The 18,766-nt window shown below is 52.5% G+C and overlaps 1 protein-coding gene across 1 annotated transcript in view; it reads left to right on the plus strand.

The window, feature by feature from the left end:
* Pbx4 (PBX homeobox 4) overlaps positions 1–6,178 on the plus strand; it is a 31,064-nt gene extending 24,886 nt beyond the window's left edge. Inside the window, exons 5-8 of the mRNA XM_052162642.1 lie at positions 994–1,129; positions 3,969–4,122; positions 4,534–4,640; positions 5,894–6,178. Coding sequence (XP_052018602.1) covers positions 994–1,129; positions 3,969–4,122; positions 4,534–4,640; positions 5,894–5,986 — 490 coding nt within the window. The 3' untranslated portion in view covers positions 5,987–6,178. The remainder of the gene's footprint in view (positions 1–993; positions 1,130–3,968; positions 4,123–4,533; positions 4,641–5,893) is intronic.
* Positions 6,179–18,766: the final 12,588 nt, after the last annotated feature.

The raw sequence follows: 18,766 nt of genomic DNA on the forward strand, positions 1-18,766 counted from the left end.
GAAGCCCAGACTCGGGTCTTCATATGTGTTCCGTACACACGGAGGGGGTGGGGGGGGGTGGAGGGGGAAGGGGGGAGGGGATGCGGATGCAGCTCGCTCAGTCAGTGACTGCCGTGCAAACAGATGGACCAGAGTTTGCACCCAGCACCCTCATAAAAAGTCAGGCATGGGCCAGCAAGATGGCTCAGGGGTAAAGGAGCTTGCTGCAAAAGTCTCAGGACCTGAATTCGACCCCAGAATGACCTGAACCTGCAGGAATAAGGGTCCTGAATGTTGAAGTGTTAAGTGGGAGGGTCGAGAGGAGATAAGCAGTAGCCGGGACCAGGAGACCTCGCGGAAGTGATGGCTTATGCTGAGCGGGTTTATTGGGAAACGTGTGGCCCTATAGACTATCTGCAGAGGGGAGAGGGCAAGGCTGGCAGAGAGCGAAGTCGGCCAGTGCTGACAAGGAGCTCGGGATTCTCAGACAGAGCTGTGTAAGGACGGATGGACAGACGGACGGATGGATGGACAGACGGACAGACGGACAGATGGACAGCCACAGCCTGGAGGATGAGTTGGCCCTGAAGCTGCAGTCTTGGCTTCTCTGAGGCACTGGCCCCACCTTGGCAAGCCCGCTGCTGGACAAGCACACAGAACTAGTGCTCTTTGTCCTTTCCTCAGGGTCTCTGCTGGGTGCATGGGCTTGCGTGTGCACACACACACACACACACACACACACACAGGCTTTTTAAAGCCAAGAGCTGCTGCAACTCAGGCTCTGGAAACATGGAGACAGGCTGGTCCCTGGGACTCCTGATGACCAGTCTGCCCAATCAGTGAGTGAGAGACCCTGCCTCAAAGAAGCAAAGTGGACAGTGATGGGGAACGCAGGCGTCACCTCTGGCCTGTACACGCACGTGCATGCACACACAGACTGCTGGGAGATTAGGGACGTGAGAGGTGTGACTGTTCCCCAGCAGAGCGCTGTGGACTGAGGCTCTCTGTCTGTAGGCGCAAGCGGCGGAATTTCAGCAAGCAGGCCACCGAAGTGCTGAATGAATATTTCTATTCCCATTTGAGCAACCCTTACCCCAGTGAAGAAACCAAAGAAGAGCTGGCCAGGAAGGGCGGCATCACAGTGTCCCAGGTGAGGCCCCGCCCCTGGAAGGAGTCAAGTCTTGTGAGGACAGACTCCTGGAGAAACTACCTAAAGTGTGATAAGACTCTCGAGGGAGCTCTTACTGTGTGGGGAGGACTCACGGGGAAGTTTCTTACTGTGTGGGGAGGACTCATGGGGAAGTTCCCTGTGTGGGGAGGACTCATGGGAAAGTTACTTACAGTGTGGGGAGGACTCATGGGAAAGTTACTATGTGGGGAGGACTCATGGGGAAGTTACTTGCTGTGTGTGGGGAGGACTCATGGGGAAGTTACTTACTGTGTGGGGCTGGTCATGTGCCTCAGCCTGGCTCTGCTTCAATCCCAGCTCTGCACTGTGAATTAGAATGTTAGTGGGGACTGCTCTCCCTCTCCTAGAAGAGGAGTGTGAGAGTGTCATGGTGACTCAAGGTGCTGGTGTGAGCGCTAGGAGACTGTGGCAGCTCAGGTTCCTGGGACTGTGGTTGCCATAGGAGTGAGTGAGATTCCTGACCCTGTGGCTTGGCAGAAATCACCTTTGTCTGTCTTGGAATTCGAGGCAGAGGAGAGAGTGGGGAAAGGCCAGCGTGCTGAGTGAGAGAACAACGGTCCTGAAGGGTTCAGAGCCAGTTCGGTCAGGCCAAGCAACACCTGCACGGAGGCAGGGCAAAGAGTGCAGGCAGCTGGGCGGTGCAGGGCAGAGCAGTGTCTGCCAGGCCTCGGGTCCCTCGGGCACAGCTCTTCTGTGTCTGCCACACAGTAGTGATGGACGCTGAGACTCTGGCATTGGGCACCACCCTGTCACATGCCCTGTCCCTCCTTGCTTCATAGTTAGAAAAAGTGAGTGTCCTGCCCTTAGGCACTGCCCTCAGCCCAGGCTGTTCAAGTTCTATCTCTGTAACATAGCCCAGGGTCACACAGGATCCGGGCCCAGCTGCCTGTTCTTCAGGGAGCAGTCTGGTGTCCTCATAACAAGGCCAGAGCTGAGGGAGAGGCCTGCACCTCTGGGTGCGTGGGCGCAAGGGAGAGCGTGGACAGCAGGCAGATTCACACACACACACACACACACACACACACACACACACACACACACACACACACCCGTGCCCCTAGTACCTCGTTGCTGTTGCCAGGTCCTCCAGGGAACAGATAAGGTTCGCCTTGCCACATTCCAGAGCTCTCCTGCTGGGTGACCTGGGCCCTGGGGCCATCCCACCAACTGAGTGCTGTGCTAGAAGCCACACCCACTTTGTCAAATCCCCTAGTCGGTGTCAGGACCCTCTAACGTGGCCTGCCATGTTAGTTAAGGGAGGTTTTGAATTTGGGGTGCAGGCCAGTAGCTGTGAGGCACATCTCGGGAGAAGTCAAGAAGAAGGAGACGCCATCAGAGCACCTCAGGCCGAGGAAGCCCCAAGGGGGGCTGAGCTGAGGGTGAGGTACGCTCTCCCTGTGGAGATGAGTTTCCACGGAGACTCGACTCCCACTCAGCAGTGTCCAAATGCCCTGACTCATCCACGCTGAAACTCTGCTCTTTGTCTAGAGCCACGGACAGTTGAGTAGCCTGTGTCCTAGCTATACAGGAGGGTCACTTGAACCCAGGAATCCCAGTCATCTGGGTAGCACAACTAGATCCTCATGTCAAAAAAGAACACAGCGCTGGGCTGCTAGGGCAACCCTTTAGTCCCAGCACTCAGAAGGAGCTAGCAGGCAGAGCTCTTGTGAGTTCGAAGCTAACCTGGTCTACACAGAGAGTCCCAGGACAGCCAGGGCTACACAGAGAAACTGGGGGTGGGGACGGAGGGGAAGAGGATGGAGGAGGAGGAGGAAGACAGTAGTAGTGGTATAGTAGTGGTCACCATCATAGACATAGTTGTGGTACTATAGTGGAGTTAGAGAGCCGACTCAGCAGTTAAGAGTACTGACTGCTTTTCTAGAGTACGTGGGTTCAATTCCCAGCACCCGCATGGCAGCATACAGCCGTCTTTAACTTTAGTTCCAGGAGATCCAATGCCCTCTTCCCACCTCTAGCAGCACCAGACATTCACGTGATGTATGTATGTGCATACATGCATGCATGCATACATATGTGCATGTATACATACATACATACTTGCATGCATACATACATATACATGTATACATACATACTTGCATGCATGCATACATGCAGGCGGGCATATAAAACAAAATGGACTCATCTTAGCACTAAGCAAGCTGGAGGAGGCGTGGCCCTCCCCTCAGGGCAGGGCGCCCTGCAGTTATCTGGGAACTTTTCCCTGTTTTGTTCAGTTGGGTTAAGTTATTTAGCCAGAGTCTCTCTCCAGCCTAGGCTGGCCTTGAATTTACAGCAATCCTCCTGCTTCAGCCTCCCAACGTCTGAACTGTTAAGCTGGTGCCTTTTTTTTTTTGTCCTAGGATTGGTGTTATTTTTTATATTTCTGTATTTATTTGTGGGGGGCGTGCTCTGTGCTCACACACTCTGTCTCCACTTGCACTAATCCATGCATCAAGCACTGTGCATGTGTGGTGCCTGTCACTGCAGAAATGGAGAGATCTGAGGACAACTTTGGCAGCTATTTCTCTCTCTCTCTCTCTGTCTCTCTATCTCTCTGTCTCTGTCTCTGTCTCTCTGTCTCTGTCTCTGTCTCTGTCTCTCTCTCTCTCATTCTCTCCCCTTCCACCGCGTGGGTCCTGGGACTTGAACTCAGGTCATCAGACTTGACAGCAAGCACCTTTAGTAAACCATGTCGCTCAGCCCCTGAGAAGAAAGGTCCCTAATCCAGCCTTGATACGGTTTGTCCCCGGCATGGCCCACACCAGGACAATGTCATTGTCTGTCCATCTATCCACAGGTCTCTAATTGGTTTGGCAACAAAAGAATCCGGTACAAAAAGAATACGGGGAAGTTTCAGGAAGAAGCCACCATGTACACCGGGAAAACATCCACAGTCACCAAGGCCCAGGGTCCCGGGGGGCAGAGCGGCTGCCAGTCCACACCCAGCCCAGGTGATGAGGCCATGGCCCTCATTGACTGTAAGCTTTCTATGGGGTTAGATGTGACCCAAGCTACCCAATCCCTGTAGACAGCCAGTGCCAGCAGAGGGGCAGACAAGAGTCTTAATTTCACAGGCCAGCGTCACCCACACAAGGCCAGGGGAAGTACAGGTGGCTGGGTGATTTAGACCCAGAATCTGTCTCTCTGCCTCCCCTCTCTTCCAAGGCAGGCCTTCTCTGTGTAGAACTCTCTCTGTAAACCTGGCTGCCTCCGGAGTGTTTGGGATTAAAGGCAAGTGCCACCCCCACTTGACCCAGAGTCTCTCTTGTTGAGGTGCTGAGCAGATGCCACCCAGAAATCCCTGTGGCTGCTGACCCAGAGCCTGCGGTGACACCCCACCTGACTCCACCCATCTCTCCCAGGTGCCTGTGGCCCCTCCCCACTGACTAATGGAACTGATGTGGCTCTCACTCTGCGGGCCCTGGCCTTCCTCCAGCCCTCGCCAGGGGGAGCCTGCCTACAGCCGCTGGTGAGTCAGCCTCAGTCGCCCTGGGACCCTCCAGGGCTTTGGGGAAGTAGAGGAGGCTTGGTGCTGTGTCTGGGGAAGGAAACCCGGGGAAAGGAGGAAAGGTGGGGGCACTTAGCCTCTGGGCTCAGACCCACCTGTCACCGGGGGCTGGGGACCTGGAGGGGTGGGGGGGTTCACCCTGGAAGGCCATCTGTCAGCCTGGGGTACACGGTAACGGGTCTAGACAGCTATGCTGCCTCCAGAACTTTGCCAGGTGACAGCTGTCTTCTTTGTAGAGCCTGTGACCTCCCAGTCTGTCCTGGGTATCGCACCACATGGGACCATGGCCCCATGAGCCCAGAAGCTTCCCAGAAGCTCCCTTCGACCCAGCCCCGGGGCTCAGAGTAGTGCCTACAGGGGTGGAGCTGGGTGAGCCTGGCTTCCTCAGGCCCTGCCTGCACCACCTTGAGTCCCAGCCTAATGCAAGCTTCGGGCTCTGGAGCAGCCTCTGGGCCTGCCTCTCGCACACATGAAGCTGAGGCGCTCTGGGACAGAGCCACCAGGAGTAAGGGAGCCAGGTACCAGTCTGCCCTGCTCTGAACCGAGCCATTCCATTCCAGCCACGAGTCAGGCTGGGGCAGTGGCGTGCCATGCAGGCACCCTAGCCGAGTGTCCCTTAGGTAAAATGAGTCCCAAGGGCACCCTTTATCTTGTTTGTTTGTTTGAGATGATCTCTTTACATAGCGCTGGCTGTCCTGGTATTCACTCTTTAGACCAGGCTAGCCTTGACTTCTCAGAGGTCTTCCTGCCTCAGTCTCCTTAAAGGCACCATCATGACAGACCCATGCCCCACCTCCATGCCCACTCAGACGGCTCTTCTTAGAGGTCACTGCCAGCGTGGCCACCGCCCTTCCGCCCGGCTGCTTGAGCACGTGCCTGCCATGCCTCGCTCCCAGAGCCTCCTGGCGCGCATGCCCTGCCTGGTGCAGTAGACAAGGGCGCTGTCCCCTGAGCTCAGCACACCCACCCAGCTGTCCTTAGACAGAGTGCTGTGGCCGTGCACACGGCAGACAGGCAGAGGCCCCTGCCCTGTGAGGACGGAGCCCACAGGCCACGGCCCTGCCTCCGGCCACTGGTCCTGACATCGCCAAGCACTCAGTGCCCAGCCCCACCCCACTGCTCACCTGGCTCTCCCTGGAGCCCCTCTGCTAGCATGTTGTGCATACCTCTGGGGACACAGGCAGTCACTCACTCTCACATTCTTGTCTTTCCAGGCCCATGGTAGCTGGCAGAGGAACCCCGCCCCACAGCCAGCCTCATCCCCTGCGGGAGATTCCGGCCGCTTCAACTCGGATGCATCTAATTAAGCTTTTGGAAGCTGGCTGAGAGCCATGGTTGGCTGGCCCTGTGCCCCTGCTCACCTCAGAAGCCCTGGCTGTGGCTCCGCCCCTTTTCAGACCACTCACTTCCCCACCTTGGTGTGATTTAAAAAAAAAATCAATTGAGTGGCTGACAGTGGGCTGTTCTGAGCACCCCATTAAAGTGTTGCTGTGTTTGCATTTCAGTGTTTTCAATACAGGCTTGTCCACGTGGCAGGTAACAACCTCGATGCCGACCTCGTGGGAGCTGTGGTGTGGCCGTTGCCCGTATTGGGAATAGGTTTGGCGTTTGTTTGTGGTTCTGGTTTAGCTTTTTGGTGCTTGGTTTGGGGCCTTTGAGAATTTGGGAGAATTTGAAGCCTTGTCCTGCTTCCCCTCTGCAGCAACCAATAGGGCCGTCCCTCCACAGCCTGTCCCCAGAGCCACTTGTCACTCAGTGTCCTCACGGCCGTGGCCTCATCCTCTCAGCCACCATGACAACCGGGGCAAGGTGCCCCTTTTCCTACATCCTGGGAAGGGCCCATGACAAGTGGCACCGCCATCTCACCCTGGGACCTGGCCAGGTGCACTCTGCTGAGTGTCGTCGAGATTGCAATGCCGATCCTGAGGGCTGATGAGTGTCTTCAGCTGTGACTGGACAGCGTCCTCCAAAGGAGCTGTCTCCACTGGCAGTCTGTCCCACGCACACCTGCACATCCACGCAGCCACTCATCTGGGGTCACCGTCTGTGCCATGTCCGGGGCCACGTCCCACCTAGGAATCCGTATCTAGCCTCTGTCACAGGCCCTGCTGAGGTGTCGCCGTATTATAGAATCGATTGGAGCCTTTGTTTTTAATTTTTATTTTAATATTTCCACTTAATTAAAAAAATATTTTAGGGTTGGTTAAGAGCATTGACTGCTCTTCCAGAGGTCCTGAGTTCAAATTTCAGCAACCACATGGTGGCTCACAACCATCTGGTAATGGGACCCAATGCCCTCTTCTGGGGTGTCTGAAGACAGCTACAGTGTACTTATATATAATAAATAAATCTTTAAAAAATAAAAAATTAAATATTGTATGTAATAGAGCACTCCGCTTGCATGTATGTTCAAGTACCAGGTGTGTACTGACGGGTGAGGAGAGGAAGCCAGGGTTCCGTGACCTGGAGTTACAGGTCGTTCAGAGCTATGCTGTGGGTGCTGGGAGTTGAACCCGGATCCTCTGGAAGAGCAGTCATTGTTCTTTTGGCTTGATTGTTTTGTTGTTTTTTTCTCGAGACAGGGTTTCTCTGTGTAGCCCTGGCTGTCCTGGAACTCACTCTGTAGACCAGGCTGGCCTCGAACTCAGAAATCCGCCTGCCGCTGCCTCCCAAGTGCTGGGATTACAGGCGTGCCCCACCTCCGCTCGGCACAGTCAGTGTTCTTAACCACTGAGCCATCCTTCCATTTCCCCCAGCCTCACCCTTTTCCACATCCAATTCATATACCACTGAGGAAGGTGTCTTGGGAGACACAGCCCACTGAGATGCAGAGAAGCGGAGGGCACTGGGTCCTGCCACCCTTTGCATGCCTAGGGTTTGCAGCCCGGTACTGAGCACCTTTCCAGCCACTTGCATGCTACAGAGAAAAGGCTCGAGAATCTGGAAGCTTCTCTGGCTGAGGCGAGGTACACTGATAGGTGGAGGGGGTATTGACTGCCCAGAGCCTGGCAAAGACAAACACCATCCTAGAGCTGTTGACAGACCTGCATCTAAGGCTCCCACTGTCACTGTGAGCCCCGCTGAGACCACAATTGTCTCAGCCTCTGAATGGAGAATGGAGGGCAGACAGACAGACAGACAGACAGACAGAGACAGAGGGGGAGAGAGAGAGAGAGAGAGAGAGAGAGAGAGAGAGTCAGTCTCAGGAAAACCGGCTTAAGGAAGAGCAGTGAGAGAAGGCCCACAAGCAATGAAGACAGCACGAGGAGGAGGGGAGGATCTGGGTCTTCCTGGAGGGGCAGGTTGCTTTGTTTTTGTTTTGTGTTTTTGATTTTTTCGAGACAGGGTTTCTCTGTGTAGCCCCGGCTGTCCTGGAACTCACGCTGTAGACCAGGCGCCTCTGCCTCCCAAGTGCTGGGATTAACGGTGTATGTCACCACTGCCCGGTTGAGAGGTCAGGTTTAACCTTCAAGAATTTCCATGATGACCCAGTGTGGATGCATTCAAGCCCCCTGATGCCTCCGGAGGGAAACCATGGAGGGGAGCCAATGAGCCAAACCAAGGACCCGACCGACCGGCAGGCGGGACTTCAGGGGACCTTGCACGGCTCAGCTGCAGTTACCTCTTTTGCCACGAGGTGGCACAATCAACCTAAAAACTAAATCCTGTCTCCAGCATTAAAAAGCAATCTCAAAACTAGAAGTCTTCTGAGCCTCAGTTTCCCCATCTATAACGTGGGGAGGTCTGTGAGCGGAAGCCAGGAAAGCAAGTCAGCATGCAGCACGCAGATGGATAAGCAACGCATAACAGGGCTGAGCCCATCAGTCCGAGGATCTTCGGTCCGAGGAGAAGCAGAGGCGCGGGGTTGGAGCAGAGGGGAAGGAACGTGGAGGTGGAAACTGCCCTTCGGGCGGACGCTGCAAGGCCAGCAAGCCAGCACTTCCTGGGGAAGGAGAACCAGGGCCTGGAAAGGGATGAGTTCAACAAGGCCGTGCAAACAGATTGGAGGTGTGGGGGAGATGTGGTCTCCCAGGGCACCCAGGAGGCTACTTAGTATCAGGCTGGCTGCAGCAGCCCCGCCCGGCAGCAGGTGCCAAGGCCTGCCAGTGACATTCCTCAGTGCCCGGCGCCAGGCAGCCGCTCCTGCTGGATGTAAAGTAAGCTGGGCCTGGCCGCGTGGGCCTCGTGTTTTTCCACCAACTTCTTCAGCCACAGCCTGACCTCAACCTAGATTCCGTAAGGCTAGCCACTTCGTGTTTGTGTTCAGCCTGGCCAGACAGTAGCAGGGCCAGGCCGGGGCCCCGGCCTCCCAGATGGCCTGGCTGCACGGCCTGAGACATGCTCTGTTGTGCTGCCCCAAGGAGCCCTCGTAATAGCTACCCAGCAATTCTTTCTTTGTTTCTTTGTTTCTTTGTTTTTTTGTTTCTTTCTTTGTTTGTTTGTTTCTTTCTTTTATTGTTTTTGTTTTTGTTTTGAAACAGGGTCTCTCTCTGGCTGGTCTTGAACTCACTACCATAGCCTAGGGAGGACGGAGAATTCCTGATCTCTCTGTCTCCATTCCTCAAGTGCTGGGACAATAGGAGCCAACAGGCTGGACTTGGTTTTCAAACTTTAGAGTCAGCTTGGGATGGCGTGGAGTCCACTGCCGCAGAGACAGCCCAAGGCTGTGTGCAACTGGTCTGCCTGCCTGTGAGACCCATTTCTGCCACCCCAGCCTCCGTGTCATCTCCCTCGCTGTGAATCAGGGACAGCATTAAAACATAGGCATACAGCTTTAACCCCACACTGATGGTGCTAAGGCAGAAGTCTCAAGTTTCCAAAAAAAAAAAAAAAATAGAAAGCCCCCCAACAGTTCCTGTGGGACCCGCCGCCGTTCTAGCAGAACAAGGTCCTCTTAAGGCACCGGGGAGAGCCCGGCCATTGCCTTCCCCTCCTCCATTCACAGAGACCCCGGTCCCTACTGCTATGCCTCCCTCAAGGACAGCTCCACCTGCTCCTACGACAGGAGATAGACTTTTTAATTTGATCCAAGGGGCCTTCACAGCCCTCAAGGTCACTAATCCTGATGCTACCACATCCTGCTGGCTTTGCCTGGCTATGAACCCCCCTTATTATGAGGGGACTGCCATTCCAGGTACCCCAACCAGCAACATGGATCATAATCAATGCCCCTGGGGAGCAAAAAGCAAACTCACTCTTACTGAAGTTTCTGTTTCTGGGCTTTGTATAGGAAGGGTGCCCCCTACCCACCAACATCTTTGTAACATCTCCATGACTCTTAACACCTCAGAGGCAGATCAGTACCTATTACCCAGTAATAACAGCTGGTGGGCATGTAGTACTGGGCTCACCCCCTGTGTATCCACTTCTGTTTTTAATCAGTCCAAAGATTTCTGTGTCAGCATTCAGCTAGTACCCCGTGCCTATTACCATTCTGAAGAAGTGGTCATAGAAGCTTATGATACTGAATTAAAACGAGTCAGGAGAGAACTGGTTTCTCTTACACTAGCAGTCATGCTGGGGTTAGGCTTGGCGGCAGGCATAGGGACAGGGACCACTGCCCTAATCAAGGCAGTCCCTTTTTAAATGCCCAGTTCTGCCACAGTTAAAACATGTCTTCTGCTCTCCTACCCTCGAGCCCTTTTGGCTCTGAAGAATAGCAGCAGCAAGGCCAGCATTAGTAAGAGGACCCCCAAGTTCTCTACAAACTTTCACCCAGTCCTGAAGACCCTTACTCTTCCTAGGGGCTATAGCTGCTTTGCATTCTTGAGTAGCCTGTTCATAAATCAGCTGCTCTATCAGGGGCATGGCTTGCTCAGGATCCCCAAAAATCCTCCCTGCAGCCTCTGTCATTCTAGCCACAAAATCTGAAAACGGCTCCTGTGGGCCCTGAACAATTTTTGTTAGATGTCCTCCCGGGTCTCCTCTCTTTGAGAGACTTTTCCATGCCCTAATGGCGGCAGTAGATATCTTTCCGTAAGCGCCCCAGGCAAAATTGGTTTGGTTATTAGCAAAGGGTCCTTGTCCTGTCAGGAGTTCAAAGGTCCACTGTCTCTGATCCTCTCCAGCCATAGAGTTAGCCTTAGCCTGGGTCTGCAGAAGGTCGTACCAAAGGGCTTTCCATTCCATATATAGACCCATATTAGGCAAAGCAGCCTTGGCCACAGTCTGCCAATCTCTGGGAGTCATGGCTTGATCAGCCAGCCGCTCCACCAGTGAGACAGTAAAATTGGCAGTAACCCCATAATTACGGACTGACTCTGCAAGTTCTTTGATCTCACGGAACACTACCGGGGCAAAGATTCGAGCTGGGCAAAGATATGGCCAGTCTTTGCTTCCCCTTCAAAGACTGGAAATGCATGTTGCAGCTTTCTCCGCTCCTTCTGGGAGAGGAACGAATCTGACCTAGGCGCCTCCGCATAGGACGGAGGTGCAGCAGGGCCTTGAGGCCGCGAGGTCATGGGGCCTCTATTCTTGCCCCTTTCTGCCTTAATATGCCATGCGTCATCTGAATGGTATCTCTCCTTCTCATACTGAGCTACCTCATCTTCCAATTCCTCCTCTTCGGAGGGACTAAGCTCATCTGTGTCAGGATCATCTGAGTTGCCTAGGTTTAGGGCCTCCAGCTCTCTAAGCACCCTTACCCCGTGACCGAGGGTCTCCTCGGTGCCAGCGATGGTGAGGCGATTCCCGGGTTTCAGCACCAGATGTCCCGCACTTTTCATCTCGCCAGCAAGAACACACACGGAACACTAGGATCCTTCTGCAGCCAAGCCTTTATTGATGCTTTTTGTGGAGGGAGACCCCGCGCCCAAAATGGACGCCGTTTATATACCCCTTGGCGTGTACACACCCGATTGGCTGTTTACTCATGACCTCATTCGAATGCCCCGGGACGGGCAGAGATTTGGCTCGAAAATACTCTTGCACTTGTGCAGATAGCTTGTCCACTAAGAAAGCAGAGCTGGCACAGTGGAAGCCGGCGCCATCTCGTAATGGCGAATACAACTGCAGCTTTCCACAAATCCCCAGACTCCCCCAGGGGGACAGAACAGCTGACTGCTGAGTGGATTTAGCTGAGCTCCAAGAAGGACAAAACCATAGTTGTATTTTAAGGTGTGCCACACCCATTTTTAGAAGACAAGGATGATTTTTTTAATACTTACTGCAAAGGAAGCATGCTATCCATAAGTCAGGTTTAAAAGCAAAACTTTGGAAACCTCTCCAGAGTGTGAACATTCAGGCTGTGAAGTAAGGGGCTCTGACTGGACAAGAGCTCTTTCATTCCAGACCATGGGTGGGAGGAAGTTAAGGTGCTAGGGTCTCACAGGAGCTCTGAGCCCACTGAGGAAGTGAAACATAAAAATGGAGAAGGCTCCTATTTTTATGAAAGTGGAAAGAGCAGAGTTCTACTTATGGCCATGGACAAATGGGGTTTGCATTCTGGGCCTCAGCTTTGAAATCCATGAAATGACCACATGGAACCAGATCTTTGCTCTCCTGTAACTGGCACCCACAGTCCCTGACAGCTTGTGATAGATAAGACAACTCCTTGGCCCCCATGAAAGACTTCCAAACATTTTAAGAAGTTTTCCCAGGTGATTGACAGGCATGGGGTGAGGACAGCTTCAGAGCCCCTACAGCAGGAGAATTTCTGATTCTCTGTGAGCTTCTAGTGAAGGGACACTTTAGAAAAGAACAGGGATTCCATGAAGGTTCCAAGTAGCATCCAGTTAGAATAAACAGAACTGAGTGTCTCGGGTGCCCACAAAAACAGAATTTGGGGGCTTGCAAGATGGCTGTCTCAATAAAGTATTGATCACACATACATAAAGACTCAGCACACATGTTTTTAAAAAATGGATTTATTTAGCAGTGTGCACTCCTGGGAGTAAAGACAAGAAGACCTCTGGTTATAGCTAGCTAGCAAGATTCAGAGAGAGAGACCCTGTCTCAAAAAATCAGGCAAGGAAAACACCAGGCATCAACTTCTGGAGTCCATACACACCCACATACATGTGCATAAACATGAACACACACACACACATACACACACACACACACACACACACTCACACACACACACACAAAGCAGATCAGTGCAGCTTCTACAGCCCACAGAAAAGCAGCCAAAGTAAGCCAGAATTGGGTAAAGGACTAGGACAGATTCCCTGGAGTAGACGCCTCCTCTCAGTCAACAGGAGCTCAGGGCATTTGAGGCATCTTGACTTCTTGCTAAGAATGTCCTGGCTGATAAGGAAAAGGACTTGTCATATCATCCTGAATTCCCAGTACGTGGCCTCTGTGTCCTGGACATAGGACTCATCTCAGCATCCAGACAATCAGGATAATCTGTCCCCATCTTCTCGGCTGCCAGATGGAGTTTCCTAAATGAGGGAGCTTGAGAGTGTACACCAACCCTCCAACCCTCCCCTACCCGCTGACCATGAAGAGACAAGAAGGAACAATGCCTGTGGGACCCAAGAAGGAGAAAGCTATAAAGAGACTAAATATAGCATTGTGACACTGAGAGTTGAACTAACTTCCTATAAGTCTCTGTGACATAGGCTCTATGCCTCAATTTCTAAGTCTCTGTCTTTAACTCACCAGGTGTAGTAAGGCAGGACAACAGTGACAATGAATAAGGTGACAACTGTGACCACAAAGCAGCGACTAACTTCTGTGCACAGCACTTCCTATACTCCTTATGAGTACGATGTCCTTGAATCTAACTGCTTTGCTTTATGAATGAGAAAGCAGATTCAGAGAGGCTGAGTCACTTGTCTGGAGTCACACAGCTAGAGTACTATCAGGGGAGCCTTCAACCTAAGTCATTCTGGACTGTAGAACCACTTCCTACATTCAGCTGCCCACAGTGGGGTAAGAAGGAAAAGAGATGCTGCCTTGCCTTTCAGGGGAGCTGTCTCTTTGTATCCCCACAGTAAGTCTATCACTAGAGGGAAGAAAAGGCAGGGGGGAGACCTGGCTGTGGTCTCTAGTCAGAGCCAGGCTAGTGTAGGCTTAAGCCAAGAGCACAAGATAGCCAGCCCAAAGCTTTCCCATGGATGGATCTCCCCTTAGCACCCAAGTAAGCCTTTCCAAGATTTCGTCAGGCCAGCCTGCTCCAGGCAAAGGGCAAGGATTGTTAATGCAGCCCTGGTACAGCAGCCACATCGAATATCCACCCCAAGCACCTGTAATAAACAAACCAATAATGAGGAGAGGAGGCACATCAGCCTTTGAACAGGCTCCAGAGAGCTTACTTTTGATCTTACTCGAGGTGAGCAAGTGTGTGTTTGAAGCCTGGGACAGGCTATGGGCAGTGACAGAGAGATGGAGAATGTTGGGGCAGGATGGGGTGAGGTCAGCACCTGTGGACCCCCTGGGGCATGTGCACAGAGTGGGGGCCTCCAGCCATGGGGCAGTCTGCAAGTGTGGAGCAGGGCAGGGGAGCATGGGAAAGCAGGTGTGGAGGAGGCTGGATACAAGGGCAGGGCACCCGCAGGGGCTGGGTGCGCATTTCTTGGTGCAGGTCAGGGAGAAAGAAGCAGACAGATGCAGGCTCTGTAAGAGATGTGCAGGGTGAAGACAATACCTGGGATTGGAGGTGTGACAATCTTCATCATCAGCTTGTCTGGATTTGGAGCCTCCTAGACAGCACCCCTCTGGCCGTGTCCATGGGAACTTTTCTAGAGAAGTTTAGCGGAGGAGAAAAGACCTACCTTGAGTTTCTGCAGCGCCGTGCCAGGGGCTGGGAGCCCTGAATTAATATGAATAAAAACAGGAAGAAGCCTAGCAGAGTCCTCTTTCCACTTTGTGACTATGGACATAGTGTGACCAGCCACCTCACATGCCCACTGCTATGTCAGACACACACACACACACACACACACACACACACACGTACATCCACATCCAGAGAGAGAGGAAGAATGAGAAGGAGAAACAGGCAGAATGATGAGTGTTGCAAGGGGGAGAGACAGGCAAGCACTGGAGGGAGAAAGGTACAATCCAGGTGAGGGGGAGGGGATGCAGGAGGAGCTGAGAATCGAGGGGGAGGGGGAGGGGATGCAGGAGGCGCTGAGAATCGAGGGGGAGGGGCAGGGGATGCAGGAGGAGCTGGGAATCGAGAGGGAGGGGGAGGGGATGCAGGAGGAGCTGAGAATCGAGGGGGAGGGGGAGGGGATGCAGGAGGAGCTGAGAATCGAGGGGGAGGGGGAGGGGATGCAGGAGGATCTGGGAGAAACTGCTCCTGGGCCAGGATGCCAGGTTGAACGTTTTGCTCTATGGCCATGGAGAAACAGACTCTTTCCCCAAAGGAGGAACAGAACACCCAGCTCCAGCCTTGGCCCTGGCCTTGGGCTCAGCTGCTCCTAGTCTGGGAGTGGACGGGAGTCAATGGCTGGAGCCTCCCTTGGGCTGAGCCACGCCTTCCTCCTCCAGGTGTGGAAAGGACAGGGATGTTCTGGTCAGAGATGGCTGGTCCAGCTCCTTGTGAAAAGAGAAAGAGGAAAAGACAGCAAGAGGACTTGTCAAGTTCTGGGGACTGACATTTTGTCAAACCGTGGCTGCTGCGATCTCTGACTCTTTCTTTCCTGCTTTAAAACCTCTTTCATCCTAAGCCCCATGGGCATGCCAGCACCTTGCATGGTCCAGCTTTTCTTCCTTTAGCAGCCTTCTCTGCCAACTGAAGAACCCTTGTGCACAGCACGTGGGCCCTAGGCTCTCCCGTCTCCCGTGTCCTCACCTTTATACATCTTTGCACTTGGGCCCCACAGCTTCTGCCTGCCAGAATCCCACCTCCAAAAGAGCTCAGGGTATCTCAACTCCTTGGCAAGGACTCCCCCTTCCCTACCCTCCCTCCTCCCCACCCCCACTCCTCCGTGCCAGATCCTCCTGCCAGCCTCACAGCCTTCTATAGTTTAGAGCTTCCTGGGCTGAGAGGCTGTTGTGTGTCTGTTTGCCTCTTGCTGCATTTCCACAGAACCCAGAACCCAGCATGTGCTATATCCATGTGTGGATCTCGTAGAGTTTGCATACAACCAGGAAATTAAACCTGAAAGGACATTTTCTAGTCTTTCCCTCCCCACCCCCACTTCCTCCCTGGGAATCTCTCTTTGGACCCCAGGGATAGAACTTGCAAAACAAGCAGGGTGATCTTTTGACAGTCAGGTGAAGGCCTGTGTGGCAGAACCTTGCCTTGCCTTGGGGAATGTCATTTGACACTGAGGATGGGATTGTACTGAGCCCAATGTCAACTTTATCTATCCTGGAAGAAAAGGGTATTTGTGAGAACATGACCTAGGTAACTAGAAACCACAGGAGCAAGAGTGTTTACAGGGACTGTAGGCTCAGCCCGAGCATATAGCAGCTCCTCTTCTTCCTCCTCCTCCTCCTCCTCTTCTTTCTTCTCTCCCTCTTCTGTCCTGCAGTGGATAGCCCAGGATTCTAGGCTCCACTGCAGTATCAACAAACAGAATTTTTGTTGATTTAAAAGGTTGATTTAAAGGTTGATAAGAAATTCTAGAGGACATGAAGAGTGACCAGACGAGAAAGGGCCTCTGCAGGGGCAGCTGTGAAGCCTCCCCTCCCTCCCACAGTCCTTATTCTGACAGAACTTCAATTTTATCCCAGCTCCCCCAAGCCTCACCCATTCACAGCTTCACTCTGACTTCGGGTGTTGAAGGATCGCACAAATTGTCTGCCCCTTTCCCATTTCCCTTAGCCACAGTTCTGACTGACCTGCCCCCTTCCACCCCTCAGTGAAACCAAGCACTCAGCAGAGTTTGAGTCTTGGCCCAGGAAAAACAACCAGCAAAGCCATTTCCAGGTTTGTTCATGTGCCTACTTAGATAATATCCCCTTCTGTCTACACTGGCTATGTGCACTGAGACCCGCCACCCCAGGGCCCAACAGACAGACCCATCTTTCCATGTTCTCACTGGCCAACTCCAAAAGTCCACCCATTTTCCCAAGCTCTGCATGCCTGGGGAGAAAAGCCAATATCCACAAACTCTACAGACACCAGACCTTTATTATTTGTTGGTCTGAGGAGGCATATTTGTAGACAGGAGATTTTGGAGTTTAGAAAGATGTACCAAATACTTGATGGATACTCATGATGCTCACGCAGTGAAGAAAAAGAACTCCCTTTGACAGGCAAGTGTGAAGGTCACAGCTACGTGGGCCTCCAAGGTCCACCCTTCCCATTAGGCCGCTCCTGAAATCTCTCTGCAGAGGAGCTGGCTCCAGTCCCAAATATATCCAGAGGGTAAACCCAGGAGAAAAGTCTGAACAACTCCATCCATAGACTCATTCACTCCATCATTCATTCACTTAGTGAAGCACACACTGTGTGCTAGGCACACGATTCAGAAGCAGATTGTAGAATGACCTGTAAGACCCATTCACTCTGCTGCTGAGGGCGGCTCCAGACCCAGTTGTCTCTATTTCTGTCCTTCCTACCTGCCCAAAATGGGTAAAGAAAAGCTCGTTCTGAGCTCGCAAGGGAAGGGATCTTTACTCCTCCTCGGAAAGGCTAATGTTTTAGAAAGGAAAGAGGCAAATGTCTACTACCCAGTTGTTCCACTCTGCATGCGGTTTCCAACTCCTAAAGGGAGACCAGACTCTAAGAGCCGCAGAGCTTGGAGACAAGAAATAACAACATACCCATAGCATCTCCAATGTCCTGAATCAGCCACTGAGTCTGTACTGTCAGAGCTTCTTCATGTCTGGCAGAGCCTCTTCCTGTAAGACAGAACAGCAGGTAGCTCCTCCAAGGCCCCAGCTGGGCCTGGGCTAGCATCTAGCACCACATAGCGGCCACAAAAAGAAGAGCAGAGGCCGAGCGACCACCTTTCCCCAGGACTCCCTTGGGCCTTTGGTCAGGCCTGGCAGTTGCAGGCTCTTCAGAGCCTGGATCTTCCTTTCTCCACCTAGAGACAGACTGCAAACAAGGCTGCACCTTCTAAACCTCTCCAAATAGCATCACTAACTGAGAAGGAAGCCATTCAAAGCACCGCCTAGTCAAAGGGACCCCCAAATACCACATAGTCAAAGGAACCTCAAAATTAATACAGTTGCAATTTACTTTGCTGGCTTCACATTTCTGACTGACCTCAGAACTTTGGACGACAGTCACTGGAGTTCATCATCATCCATGTTTGTGTTGTCTAGTCCTTGGCTCAGAAAACAAAATCTTATTGGCATAAAATTGGCCTTTAAAACTGACCTCATTTTCTTGAGTTGTCTACTAAAACTGGTGAAGCAGGTGGGTCTACCAAAGGACACAGCCATAGCCCCTTCCTGCGGGACCAGACAGTACCAGACCACCTAGTCTGACGAGTTACTTCTTGAACTGACCATCCCTAGGTTCTGTGTGGCTTGCCACTGCCTAGCCTTTGTCTCAGGGGTGAGGATTTTCCAATGCTTACTCAACATGTGAGGCTCACCCTCTAGCTACAGGCTTGCCCTCACCAAGCTTTAGTCCTGACTTCGAAAACAGATGAGCCATAAGAAGGAAGCGTAGTGTTTACTCCTGCTTCTCTCCATGACCAACCCAAGCGTACGCAAAAAGAAAGGGAAAACCTGGCGCAGACATCGGGTATAAATGGACCAAGACTCTGCCTCCCTTCTTCACACAGGCTGGAGACCACCATACTCTGTCACCTGTCTGCACAGGAACACCTCTTGCCTTAGCCTGGAAGCTTAAGCCCTGAGCATTCAACGTTGTAAACAATAAACATGACATCTCACATTTCTCTTGAACTTAGATCTTGTTTTCTGGGTCTCATATAAAGAGCTAAGCTTGAGTAGCAAGACTTCATCATCGTGGAGGATCTCCTGAGTCAATGGACAGGTCAGCTTTCCCCCCACTGATGTGAAGAACAAGAATACGGGTTAAAACCGCATTAAGGACCAGTGACCTCATTATCACCTCAAGTAAGCAGGCATGGCCCACCTAAGCGGGCATCTGAAAAATGACAGGAGAAGGAGAGTCGGCTGGACCTGGGCCCACATGCTGGACTGCATTTTGTTTTATTTTGATTTGATGTGGGTCCACCATTTGATTCCTTGACAGGTGCCCA

Source organism: Apodemus sylvaticus, chromosome 18 (genome assembly GCF_947179515.1).
Source record: "Apodemus sylvaticus chromosome 18, mApoSyl1.1, whole genome shotgun sequence".
NCBI classification, from domain to species: domain Eukaryota; kingdom Metazoa; phylum Chordata; class Mammalia; order Rodentia; family Muridae; genus Apodemus; species Apodemus sylvaticus.